A 14,268-nucleotide genomic window follows, 5' to 3' on the forward strand; every position below is an offset into this window, starting at 1 on the left:
AACCACATTTGGTTAGGTCCGCTTTCACATGCAAGATCTCATTACGCCTAATTGTATCAGTGCTGGAATGGCTCCAAGCCCTGGAGAATAGGGTGCAGGGACTGCTATTGAGGTGACTTGGTCCGTGGCCGGATCTGTAGTTAGTGAATTGTCCGCGCCACAGGTTTGCAGTATACTGAAGTCTCTAGATGTGGGCCTACGCGATGCACTAGGACATCTAGTAACGGGAGCGCATCGTTGACCTCTAACTCTATAGGAATCTTGATGAAATTAGGGAGTTGAGGTGTTCCAGTAGTGCTGTTTCAGAGCCACGTGGTATTACAGTAAAAATATCGTCAACGTATCTACACCATGTAATAGGTGTAGGTCCTGTAATTCCCATGCTACTACAGTAACACATGCCGTAAGCCACGATCCTACTGATGTTATCTAAGAATTAGCATTAGTAGAGGCATTTGATGCAAGAAAGCAAGCTTATGCAGCATCAGCCAGAAAAAAAAAAAAACTTCCACTTCACCACTCTGTTCGTTCGAAATACCTGTCCAGCTGAGCCTTAAATTTATTTAAGCTATCAACTTCCACAACAAGGGATGGACGTCTGTTCCACCAAAACTACCCGCTGGCTAAAGGCAAATTTCCGGACATCTGTCTTTCCTCAATTTGAATTTATACCCTCTCAGGTGATTATTCTGAACAAGAGGCAGAATCCCATCAGCATTGAGCATGATCAAACCATTCGAGGCTTTATACACCTCTATCAGATCACCTCGCCAGTGCCTAGTCTCCAGACACTGTAATTTGCAAAACTTGAGCCTTTCTTCGTAAGAGCAACCCTTTGTTCCATTCACTAACCTCGTTGCCCTTCTCTGTACTCGTTCCAGCAGCTCTACATCCTTCTTGAAATGAGGCCTCCAGACCTGTATACCGTACTCAAGGTGTGCCCTGACCATTACCTTATACAAAGGAATAATCACCTCCTTATCCATTCTAGAAAAATTCCTGTATATCATTGATAAGACACCATAAGCTACTCTTGCAGCCCGTCTGCACTGCACAGAGAACTTCATATCTGCCTGCACAATTACCCCCAGGTCCTTTTCATTCTCTACCACTGTCAGTGTAGTACCACAGAGTTGATACGTTGCTCTGGGGTTGCTGTTTCCCATATGTAGTACTTTACATTTGTCAATGTTAAACTCGTGCCATGACAATAAACTGCTGACAAAGGAGGCAGTTGCTTTTAAAGCTATGGTGTTCTTTTTACCGCTTTTAATTTGAAATATTTCTTGGATTTTTTAAATTTTATGCATTCTATTTTTATTGCCATTAGCATTAGTAGAGGCATTTGATGCAAGAAAGCAAGCTTATGCAGCATCAGCCAAAAAAAAAAAAAAAAAAAAACCCACTTCCACTTTTAACTCTACCTTTGTCAGTACATTTTTATTTTTACGTCAAAATTTTATTCTGTCTTATTTTAATTTATCTTAATAAAGTTCACGTCGTAAGCGTTTGGTGTATTCAAAGGCAGTATGGCCCTCATGGATAGCACAGTTAGTACAATTACTGTCCTCCCACACTGTGGAAAAGACCTGAGTTTGAGTCCCGCCGATGACGTGAGGAAATTTTATGAGCCTTTTTCACAATGTGGCTGACTTAGTCATAGGCAAGGGCAGCATGGTTTTTTTCCCGGAAACTCGAGTTTTTCGTCCAGCAAACAGAATCAACCCAGAACACACGCAATTTATAAACAGTATAAACGGAGCAATATTGCCTTATTCGCTAAAGCTCCTAAAACCTTAGTGCAGTAATATGTCGATCTGATAATCCCCAGCATATGTCCGTTCTGATATTCCGTCAGAGATTTAGTAATTTGGAATTTCCTCTTTTCGATCTTCTCTGGCTTAAAATCTCTCTACCACATTGCGTAAAATTCATCTGTTGCCCTATCGTTCTCCCGACTCCACTAATCACTTGGAACTCTTTGAAACTTGACTTTCTCCAGTCCAACTTTCCTAACAGTGAAGTAATTTTCTTTGTTGACTTTAATGTTCACAATTCCAGCTGGCTTCTTCAGGCACACAGACCCAGCTGCTAGAGAAGCTAAGGCTTTTGCAATTACTAATGACCTCGCACAGATTGTTCATTTATTTGCCAGAATTCCAGACAGTCCTAACCAGGCAGCCAACACGCTTGTTCTATTTCTCACAAACGACCCGTTTTAGTAAACGGTCGAGGTGAATGGTTCTCTAGGCACCTCCAATCACAACTTGGTGATTGTCTCTTCTCCAACGGAGCCTTTCTCTCGTGACCATTCTCAACTTCATGTTTTTTGGCATTACACGAATGCGGAATGGGATGATCTGCGAGATTTCTTTTCTTTTCCTTGGTCAGATCACTTTCAAATCTCATGTCAGCATTTGCTCAGATTGTGTCAGTTATTCTTATAGGGATGAAATCCTTTATTTTACGTCTTCCTGGTAGCTCAGTTTGTAGAATCACTGTCTTTCGCATGTTTAAAAGATCCGAGTTCAAATCTCGTCGATGATGTGATGAACTTATATGGGTCTTTTCACAACGTCATTGAGTTATTAGGTCTCAGACAAGGGTAGCATGGTTTTTCTCCCGGAAACTCGTCTGGAAAAAACAGAAAATCGACCTCAGAACAACCACAAATTACAGACGATATACACGGGGCAATATGGCCTTAGTTGCTAATGTTCCTATAACCCTACTACAACAACTTTATTTCGCACTCCACCTTAAAATCTCGTCCTTTTTCTAAACCTTGGTTTTCCAATAAATGTGCTAATGCTCTTCTATAAAATAATGTTGCATGTTGTAACTGGCTTGTATCGAAGTCTCCAGGTTCACTTTCTGCCTAAACAAAAACTCGCAACAATTGTAAAGTAGTTATTAATCAGTCCAAACTAGATTTCAAACGAGCTAAGAGTAGAAAATTTGCATCTTGGCCGAATGGTAGTAGAGCAATCTGGTCTGTTGCCAAAGCTGTCGGATGCAACTCCTTTCCATCTGCGTTCCACACATGTCAAAACCATATGATTCTATTAACTCTTCACCCAAAGAAAGCTGACCTGCTAGCATCCTACTTTTCTCCAACTCGTGTATTGATGATCTTGGTATACCACATCCTACAATTCCCAGTACACTGAATTCAATGGCTCCTGTTGTCTTCCGTCAAAAGGATGTGAGAAGGATTTTGAATAATCTTGATGCTAAGAAAGCTGTAGGACCTCATAATATTTCTCTTCTTGTTCTCAAAACTTGTGCTCCTGAACTTACTCCTGTTGTGTTGCCTTTTTGCCCTTTCTTATTCCAAAGGTTTTTTCCCTTCTTGGAAATTTGCTCATATCCAGCCAGTTCCTGACAAAAAAAAAAAAATTATATGATATTAGGGTCCCCCGAAAATGATTGCATCTACCCATATATTCATTTTGTCTGTAAATTGCGTGTGTTCTCTGGTCGATTTGCTTGTTTGCTGGACGAAAAAACCCAAATTTCAGGGGAACAAGACCTTGCTATCTATGCCTGAGACCGACTAACTCCCCACGGAGTGAAAAAAGCCCATTGAAGTTCCTCGCGTCATCGACGGAATTCGAACCCGTGCCTTTTCCAACCGGTGTGGGGAGGACGGTGACGATATCTGTGCTACCGCGCAGACGGCTAGTTTCTCACAAAAAAATATATATATATATGATATTAGGATCTCCTGTAAATAATTACATCTACCCATATTTATTTTGTCTGTAATTGCATGTGTTCTCTGGTCGATTTGCCTGTTTGCTGGACAAAAAAAAAAAAAAAAACTCCAGTGTCTGGGGGCGGGGGGGAAACCTTGCTATCTACGCCTGAAACAGCCAGTTCCTGACAAGGGTCCGAAATCCGTCCCATGCAATTTTCATCCCATTGCACTTACAGCTGCTCTCTCTAGAGTAATGGAGAAATCAATTAACCGCTAACTCAAACTATCTAGAAACCTTCCATCTGATCAAGGTTAGCTTGTACGGATTCCGTCAGTGCTGATCCAGTGGTGATGTTCTGGTTTATGTTATCCCTCTAGGGATAACATAAACCAGAATATCACCACTGGACAAATTCACTGGAAAAATTCACTGGAAAAGGGGTGAAACTCAAGCATCTGCTCTTGAAATTCCAAAGGCTTCGATCGCGTTTGGCATAAAGGTCTTCTGAATAATCTTCCATCTTATGGATTGCCATCTGTTTTTTTGTAATTGGGTATCTACTTCTCTCTCTCTTTCTGACCGCTCACTGCAGGTGATGGTAGATAGCTCACTGTTTTATAACTTCACCCATGCTGGTGTGCCCCAAGGTTCAGTTCTTTTTCCCACTCTTTTCCTCTTATGTATTAATGACCTTCCATCGACTCGAAATCCTATCCATAGTTTTGCTGGTTATAGCACATTGCATCCCACCTTACAGTTTGAGAAACTGAGCCCTGCAGAAACAGCTTCAACCTCTCAAATATCCGGTACCAATTCCTTAAATGCTGATCTCCAGGTAATTCCCCAGTGGGGCAAAAACAATTTAGTTGATTTCATTCCTTCTAAACCTCAGTCCTATATCTCACAAAAAGAATTCTCCTATGCTTATCCTAGATGACATTCTGATTTCAAGGCAAAATCCTATATCTCTATTGGGGATTACCTTGACTTCTAATCTCACTGCATAAGGACCTTACAGGAATTGCATCCTCTGTATCTAAAAAACTTGGTTTTCTCTTTCGCTCTCGGCGTTACTTTTTTCCAAACAGCTGCTCACTCTGTACAAATAGGAAATCCGCCCTACCATGTAATATTATTCCCACATCAGAGGCAGTGCCCCCGCCCCAAACCTTTTTCAGGCGTCTGCTTCTATAATTCCCACTCTCCTTTCCAATGCAGTCGGAACATGTGTCTCAACCAGTCAACATCCTTTCACTGCCCAACTTCAAATTCACAGAACCAACTTTTGGATATACTATAACCGTATGCATATGTTTCTGCAAACAGACCAAAAGCCATCTTGGGTAGCACAGTTGGTAGGATCGTCGTTCTCTCCACACCGTGTGGAAAAATTTGAGTTCGAGTCCCGTTGATGACGGGAGGAATTTTTAAGGATCATTTTAACAACGCGGCTTAGTTAGTCTGTCTCAGGCGAAGGTAGCATGGTTTGTTTTTTTTTTCTTGGAAACTCGGTTATTTTGTCCAACAAACAGAAAATCGACCTCTGAACATACACAATTTACAAACAATATACACGGAGCAGTACAGTCTTAGCTGATGCTCCTAAAACCCTAGAACAACAACAACAAGAGACCGTAACTTTCCTAATTAAATAAATAAACAGCAGTAACATTTATGAAGCTATTGTTATTAATTTATTTGGTTTTTTTTTTTTTTTTTTTTTTATAAAATTCAAACAGCCACAGCTCTATAGTCGTTCAGAATCAGACTCATGTTTATATTGCACTTTTAAACTCAAATTAGGTCAGAAAACAGCTCCTGAATTTATGCCATATCTTCGTGAATCACACTGTATGTTGCATGTAGCCCAAACCTCTGTTGTCTTAATGAATTGGGCAAGCAGTATGTGACTTGCCTTGTGACTGCTTGTAAGTTATTCCAAAATTCTCCTCTATTCACCCTTCCCTCATAGATGATGTACAATGTGTTACCATTAATATCCGAACATCCCACCGTTGATTGTTGGTCACGTCCTACCCACGCACCACGTGTCAGACAATTATAAATATGCTCGTATGCCGTCGAAGAGACAGTAGTACCATTGTGAATGCAAGAAGCCTCGATCGACGGAGTTAACAGACTTCCAGCGCGGAATGATAATAGGCCGCCACATTAGCAATCAGTCTGTACGTGACATTTCAACACATTGACGATCCCTAGTTCCACGATTGGGTGATGTGATCTGCAATGGAAGCGGACTAATGCCGAAACCATCGTGAAAGGAAAAACCTCTGAAACTGACAGAACTTGATGACAGCAGAACCCTGCGAATAAACGTGCGCTAGGAATGTAGGTCGACATCGCAGCACTAATCGGTCCGCGCTGAGACGTTTGAGACATGTCAGCCCCAATACAGTGTGCAATACGCTACATGGTATGGGTTACTACCGATGTGCAGCCGTCCACAAGCCAATAACCGCCCCAAATAGAGCCAGACAATGTCTTATCTTGATGTAAGTCTTGCCTTTCTTAGGTCTAGATCAATGAAAAGTGTGCTGGGTCACGAAACATGGTTTATGAGTGTGATGGTCGTGCCTGTGTGTGTGGCGGACATCCAGAGACCACTACCTGCTGGATTGTATCATCCCAACAATAAAGTTTAGCAGAGGCAGTGCGATGGTCTTGGGCTGTTTTTCATGGTTTTGTCTAAGACCATTTGTTGTTTTGGACAAAACCACGAATGCTGAGACCTATCTGTACATCTTGGATAACACTGCGTTACCTACGTTTTGGCAGCACATCGGGGAAGGCCCATACCAGTATCAACTTTAAACGCTCCATGTCATACTGCTTGCACTGTGCCAGACTTGTTTGGGGATCTGAGCGTTGAAAAATTGTACTATCCTACCCGGAGCCAGGGCTGTAGTGGAGGATATACGCTGTATATCCAGTTAGATACCCACTGCTCTAACTGCAGTAGGGCTTTACAAATCCAGAGGTATACGCTGTATATTCTTTGGATTCTTTTAAGGGAATAACGCATGCCTTCTAGTTTTTGAAAGACTTGAAAAAATAAATATTATTAAAATATTTACTGAAAGTTTAAAAAAATAATTTATTCGAATTTTATTCTTAAGCAATATTTACGGTTTTATTATTTTTAATATATATATATATACAAATTTGTATATATATATATATATATATAAGTTGATAGATTGAGCGGCAGAGAGTAGGAATTGAGCTAGCAAAACTGGAAATGGAACTACATGAGACACAGAACGAGAAATAAAAATATAGAGTAGTAGGAAAATGAAAAGAGTTCGAAATAAGAGGGAAATGGGTTGGGCTCGGGCAGTCCCGGATTGCATTTCCCGTTCCTGTAGTTAGAACCCTGAACATCGTTCTGGGAGTACACTTCACTTAACACATGCTGTCATAAAGGCTAAACGTTTCAGCACATATTATTAGTTTTCCTCTAAATAAAGGTAATCTGCGTATATGCAGCTGTCTGGATATTAATGGTAGGGCAGTATATCTTTGATTTATAGGTCCTCTTTCCTGAAATTAATCCCCTTCCCTTTGACAACCGAGACTTACCGCGTCATAATCCACCTTAACATAACACACTATGATCTTTACCCATCAAGGTTCCTGTATTGTCAACAGGAATAATGTCTTGAACAGAAGCAGACAAAAAAAAAATATATATATGCCTGGCTTTCTTTGAAATGCAGCCATCTATATCTAATAAGATGTTGGACCTTTCCTTGAATTGGCATGATATGAAGATATCGCCTATCAGGACTCTAGACCGAATGGTGCCAGGTAAATTTTGGATAAATATTTGGGACTTGCTTCTTATAAATGCTGGATCGAGTTGATACATAGACAGCTAGTTGATCAAAGATGGTGGATGAAATCTTATAAATTTGTCTTGAACCATGTTAGAATATTTTTGGCCTAGTAGCCTGGTGCACTGCTAGAAATGCGCGGTTACCGCTGGTGAAGAAATGTAACTGATCAGTAATGTTCACAGCGTTTGCAGCAATCAGACAATGTTGCACTTGAGTCTGAAGCTGTTGTTGGTTTTAGAAGTCAGCGACTAAGGCCATATTGCTCCGTGCACGCTGTTTATAAATTGAATGTGTTCTGAGCTGGATTTTCTGTTTTGTTGAACGAAAAATCAGAGTTTCCGGGAGAAACAAACCCTGTTACCCTCGCCTGAGACTCTGAGTTATTCTCGCCTAAGACTAACTCCGCCACGTCTGAAAAAGGCCCATAAAAATTCCTCTCGTCATCGATGAGACTCGAACTCAGGTCTCTTCCACTCGGTGTGGGGAGGACTACGATTCTACCAACTATGCTACCCACGAGAGCTTAAGTCTGAGGTACTGGAATTCTAAACCGCCTGAGACCATGGTGGCACTATCGTTGGTCGCTTGTGTTGTTTCTTTCTAAGCCTGCCGTAGCTACAGTTGGTGCACTGTTGTATTGTTTCTTACCGGTATTATTGCTGAGTGTCTCTAATTTGTTTCTAATTACTAACTGCTGAGTTAAGTGATATTTAATAAGTTTTGGAATTACTTTTGGTTATATTTATGTTTTGCACGTTAACAGTGCTATCGACGCCACCTTGAATTGTGGATCACTCATTGTTAGTGTGGATTTTCTGACATTCATTTTTGACTAGAAGGTGAGCACTCTACTAGAAGATAGTAAGTCTAATAGGAAGACTAATTGGAGTTAATCTGCTTTGCGACAGTCTACAGTGATAATAGTGCTCTCCTTTCATTTCAGATAATTAAAGGTTTCAAATAGTTCGCGGTTTTTCCAACCGTTTAAATGGATAGAGGGAAAGTGCAGAAGAGAGGGGAAGGAAGAGGAGACGGCAGCTTTCCCCCTTTCTTCTAGAGTTACCCGGCTAAATACTGATGGCAGTAAGAGAAGTTCTGATAGTAAGCTATTGAAGGGAAAAAGTATTAAGACTGGATGGTTGCTGTAGGGGAGGAAATATTCCTCCTCCCGTTGCTGTAGCTAGCACTGGTAGTATGACAGATGTTAGCGAGCTCAGGGGTGATAATTTTTCCTCTAGTCATAGTCAGTCTGACGTGGCAGATCAGGGAAGGAATACAAGAATTACAAATATTTTCTGAACCCAGTTGTGAGATTTCAGACATACACTCAGAATTTTTGGATGTAAATGAAGATAGCTTTTTTGGAGATGTTAGCAAGAGAAGCTGACGCCGGTTTTATTTTGCAGCGAACACTGGACGTCCACTCACTTCCTGTTTTGGTTCTAACGGTGTCATATATCAAAGGAGGCGCTTCGTATAATCCCGTTTCACGTGCTATTGTTCTTCCTTAAGCAGCCCCTTCACGCCCGTTCTCAAATGACGCCCCTTTACTTAGTCCTGCTGTCCCTGTTTGCTCTCTGGTATTATTTGAATTACTTGTTTACCCCTTTGCTACTATTGTTAATTCTCACGCTTAAACTATCCCATCACTAAATCTAGCAAAACAAATATTTTTATTTTAATTTGTAAGATTTTTACATCTTCCAACCGAAATGGTGGTTGGAAATATGAATTGCGTTCCTGGGCAGTTGAACCCAGGAACGCAATTCATATCTCTCTAGCTGTTTGTCATCCATTATTCATCCAATGAAGTTCTTTCCTTATTGTTTACCCGATTATGTGACTCAAAGGAGCCATAAATATCTGGGATGCATCGTTCATCCCAGATATTTCATTACGTATATGAAAAATTCGCGACAAGTGAACTTTAGGCGTGTGGAATTTAAAACGGGAACAGTTACGATCAGCTTCATGAGTTCCGATATCGCAGCTTTCAAAAGGCTTCTCAAAAAGCACATAATCAGGTTCCCCATTTGGCGAACGAAGACAGAGGAATGATGTTGAATTATAAATAATCATTCTATATTTAACATTTGTTGTTTTGTATTTTCTGTGCATATTAATATACCTTGATGTATGCAGTAAATATTACTGAGTATTATTACAATTGCAATAATAATAATAATAATATTCAATACGATTATTACAGTACTCAAGTTTATCTGCCCTGAAAAGGTGTATGAATAAACTTGTATTTTGTGACTATTAACAGTAAAATAGTATACAGCCTTTAAGAAGAATCATTGTTCTTTAATCTATTCCTATTTGATGAAATAAATTTTATTTCTTTAATAATTTATAGCTACAAATTGCTATAAAATTCATATCTATTGCAAATTTATTCAGGCAGCCTTTATTTTTTCTAAATAATTTCATTTTTATTTTTGAGTTATGCATGTTATACGAGGTGTGATTATTCAGTTATTCAAATTATGCCAGGCATATTTGGCTTGTTTTGCAGACTTCGGCTGATTTGAAAGACATTATCTATTTTTAAAAAAGTATCGTTGGGCTATGATATGAAAATAAGAGATTTTCTTATGTTCCAAAGCCTTATAAATGTTAAATGTCTTCCAAAAGTTGAGGAAGAAACTTTACTTATGTCTTTTAGTTAACAAAACTTTAGGTTATGTTTTGAGTCTTTTGTGGGATTCATCTTCAAACTAATGAGAAGCAAAGTAAGAGCGAGAATCATTGAGAAGTACTCTATACATAAAATTTCGGCCCAGATTCCAAACGAGAGACGGGGCTACGAATCATTGAGCAGTACACTGTATATAAGATTTCCACCCAGATGGTGCATGCGCAGTCGCTCTCGTTTGGAATCTGATCTATGTCGCATATATACTGCTCAGGGATTCCTCAGATGGTTCAGAAGAAGGGTCCTACAGAGTACTTCGAAATTTAGCCTAAGAGGTTTGACACTCGAGAGTACTGCTCAGTAGTTTGTTTACTTTGCAAGTAGTTACTCTTAATCTAAAAATTGATTTCACATGTGGGTAAAATGTCTCCATCAAATTTTTGTAAATTTCCATTGTTTTCAATAGTCTTCTCAAAGTGACCATCCGAAGAAGAACTCATTTCGTCTGTTGATTTCTTCTACTTGTGTTGTTTCTTAGTTACAGACTGTACCTGAATTTCTATTTCGGAATTTGCAATTAGTAATTTTATATTTGGATTAAGAATTATTATATCTATATAGAAACATAGTGCTACTACGGCCAGGAAACGTTCGAGTAGACTACAGAAATTGTCGGAAAGAGACTGGAAGACGTTCAAAAGGGTGGTAGGTAGCTCCAATCACTTCTCATCGAATACTATCAATCATGAGTTCAGGGAGGTCGCAGGAACTGATAGTGGTAAAAGGACGGTATATAGAGAACTGCCCTGAACGGTTGAAAGCTGTGTTATGGAATGAAGAATCACAGTACACCGTTTTCCAATCTGATAACCGGGTTTAGGTTTGCTGACGCACGGTGTACGTTTGCCACACTACGTAATCACAACTGTGGAGGTTGCTGGGTGTACTGTAACCGCCTGATACTGTTTCTCCTGGTTTGGGCATGGATATTGGTCGTCGTTTCTAGAACAATGAATGCCATACGGTACACTGACATTCTGGACAATTCCTCTCTTCCTACACTGTGGCAGCAAGATGGAAGAATCCTTTTATGTTTCAGTGTGACAATACTCCATGTCGTATTGCACAGCCTATAGGGACTTGTTTTAAAGACATGGACCTACAAAAGCTTCATTGGCCGGCCCAAAGTTCCGACCTTAATCCCATTGAATATGTTTGGGACATTGTTATAGTAGAGTTTTAGGAGCATCGGCGACTAAGGCCATATTGCTCAGTATATACTGTCTGTAAATTGCGTGTGTTCTGTGGTCGATTTTCTGTTTGTTGGACGAAAAACCCGAGTTTCCGGGAGAAAACTCTATCCTCACTTGAGACCGACTAATTCACCCACGTTGTGAAAAAGGCCCATAAAAATTTCTCATGTCATCGACCGTTTGGAACGAACTGGAACTTCAGCTTCAGCCCATGCCAATACACCCACAATCAATAGCTGAATCGACTGCTGTGTTGATGGGAGAATGGACAAAATTATCGCCTTCCTGTTATCAAAAATTTGCTACAGATCGATCGACGATGACAAAGTGTGTAATTGAAGTCATATTTGAGCCGACACGTTACTAAATATTGTAAAAATGAAAGGTTCTTCGAAACGTGATGTCTTGTTATTTTTGGCGGTATAGTGTATACTCATATAGGCCGCCGTAGCCTAGTGGTCAGGCGCGCGGGTGCATAAGTACACGTGCCTTGAGTGACCGGGGTTCAAGCCCGTGACTACTGAATACGGTGCTGTTTCTTGTATTCTGTCTATTTGTGAACTCCTCTGACCGTTTGGTCGTCCCGGAGTATAAACAGAAAATTTATTTATATGCAATGGCTCGCAATAAGCGCTGATTGTAAGTAACAGTTTTTCTTCCGGAGAGTAAATATAAGTATTTTTACATCAAATTGGGTTTCAAAATATTACTGCTTGTGGCTCCAAATGAGGGGATCATCATACTCATGAAATTATGCTATCAATCCTTCAGAATACGTCTAAAGAAGTGACGTCATAAAATTGTGGTTCAAGTTTATAATAGTATTCGCAGTAATATTCTATTATTAATGTACACAAGTAAATCGTCTGTGAAGCAAGAAACTTAGATGATATGCAATGTTTAGTCGTAGTGAGAGAGTAGACTTGGTAAGGTCCATCACAGTTCAGTAGTGGAGGTAGAAGAAAAATTTGTTTCCTCTTTTTCTCTTGGAATGATTGTGTGTGGTGTATGTGAAATATTTCCAAAGAAAGGATGTGGCTTTCTTCAAAAATTCGAATGTAAAAATAATTCAAATGCAATAATTATAAGATTTTTATTAAAAAAATATGTACAGTATGAGATTCTTTAAAAAATAGGACTCACCTTAGTTTTACCATCAAGATTCAAATTATACATTATACATTCCATTGAATCTATCGATTGCTAATGTTTTGTTTTTGTTTTGTTTTTTTTTAAGAATAAAAGAAAACGGTGGGTTTTCTGCTCTTTTTTTTAGGCGAACATGAAAGTCAGAAACGTTGCAACAGCAAGGGAGGAGAGCTTGTGCCTCTGTCCATGAACGTATGTTGCGTGCTGGCTGTACAGCTTTTATTTCAAGAGAACAGGGATTTTAAGTATTACCTAAATTGATAACTGTCAAAAACTGTTACCGAAATTTTTCGATATCCCGATCCATTATGCAATGTAAAACTTGGAGTACTAAAACACACAGCGTTGCACCAATACGTTGACTACTGTTCTTCCCTTGAGTTTTTGCAAGACCTGGGGAAAGATAAAAGCATGTGTAAGTATAAAAGTATGTTCCTAAGCGCTAAAAATATCAGTATTTTGTTTCACTTAAGAGAGCAATCTGGTAGCAGTCAAACGGAATTCAGGCTTTAAGAAGAAAGAAAATATATCGATTTCTATGCATTTGGAGTTGCATTAAATATTTTTGAACTGTAAGAATTGTAAAGTTCTTTTAGTCCACCTACGCTACAAGACAGCAGACGCATCTAAGTGAATAATCAATTCAATGGTTAACTCTTTTTTTTCTTTTGGACTGGAATTCCTTAAATTTTCAGCCTTCATTTTCTTTGTACAGTGATACTTACTTCATATTCGTGGAAGATCGTTTACAAATAACTGGAATAATCTATATTTGTGGCATATAATTTTAAACGTAGTCATACTTAAAAAAAAAACAACCCTTTGGGGAAATACATCCCAAAGGGTTGTTTTTTTTTTTGAAGGATGGAATCCTTATTGCAAGGATTCCATCCTTCAATAAGCGTTAAAAGATTCCAGGAAGTTTTCAGTTTGATTTTTCACCGACAATTGTATTTATGACAAGTTTATACGTGTTGTTCAACTACCAATAATTACACAGGTAATAGCCGTGGCCTAGATCCTCACGAATTGAACTTTATGCAAGTGCAAGAAGCTTAATTTGCAGCCCTAGAAAATCCACAAGGAGGCGCGCTGCTCAAAACAACTGTCACAACCCACCGTTTGGAAAATCCTGACTAAAGATCTCGATATGCAACTACAACACGTGCAAATCGTTAAAGCATTATCCAATCGCGGTATGTAGTTGCATGTTAAGTCCCACAATATTATGTTAGAGATGCGAAGCATTGGGTCAGAATTTGCCATCATTAATCCTGTTCAGTGATGAAGCCACTTTTCGACTGAATGGTCACGTCAACGGGCGTAACTGTATGTTTGGGAGAACTCACAATTTAGGAGTTATGCTCAAATATGACAGGACTTTGCCAAAAGTGAAATGGCTGTGTTCTAATAATGTCTATTAGCATAATTGGCTTGGAATTTTTTCCTGATGATGCCATCGAGAGGCAGGATTATTATAAATGCTAAGACAGTATGTTGATGAAGGATCACCGACCATACTATGCTCTGAATATTTCCAGCAAGATAGCCCTTCACCAATTTAAGTCCAATGTGGGAAACGTTTTGAACTACAAAGTGTTGCTAAAATGAAACGAAACGAGAATCGTTGGTTACCAAGACCTTATTACTGCACATGTCAAAAACAT

At 39.3% G+C, this 14,268-nt stretch overlaps 1 protein-coding gene across 1 annotated transcript in view; it reads right to left on the reverse strand.

Moving 5' to 3' along the window:
• Positions 1-12,709: 12,709 nt before the first annotated feature.
• The window catches only part of LOC150083312 (lachesin-like), a 271,161-nt gene continuing 269,602 nt past the window's right edge, over positions 12,710-14,268 (reverse strand). Inside the window, exon 9 of the mRNA XM_090377171.1 lies at positions 12,710-12,994. Within this exon, the coding sequence (XP_090233297.1) occupies positions 12,879-12,994 (116 nt within the window). The 3' untranslated portion in view covers positions 12,710-12,878. The remainder of the gene's footprint in view (positions 12,995-14,268) is intronic.

The sequence above is a fragment of the Mastigoproctus giganteus genome, chromosome 7 (assembly GCF_048544385.1).
Source record: "Mastigoproctus giganteus isolate SK-2022 chromosome 7, ASM4854438v1, whole genome shotgun sequence".
Taxonomy (NCBI): Eukaryota; Metazoa; Arthropoda; class Arachnida; order Uropygi; family Thelyphonidae; genus Mastigoproctus; species Mastigoproctus giganteus.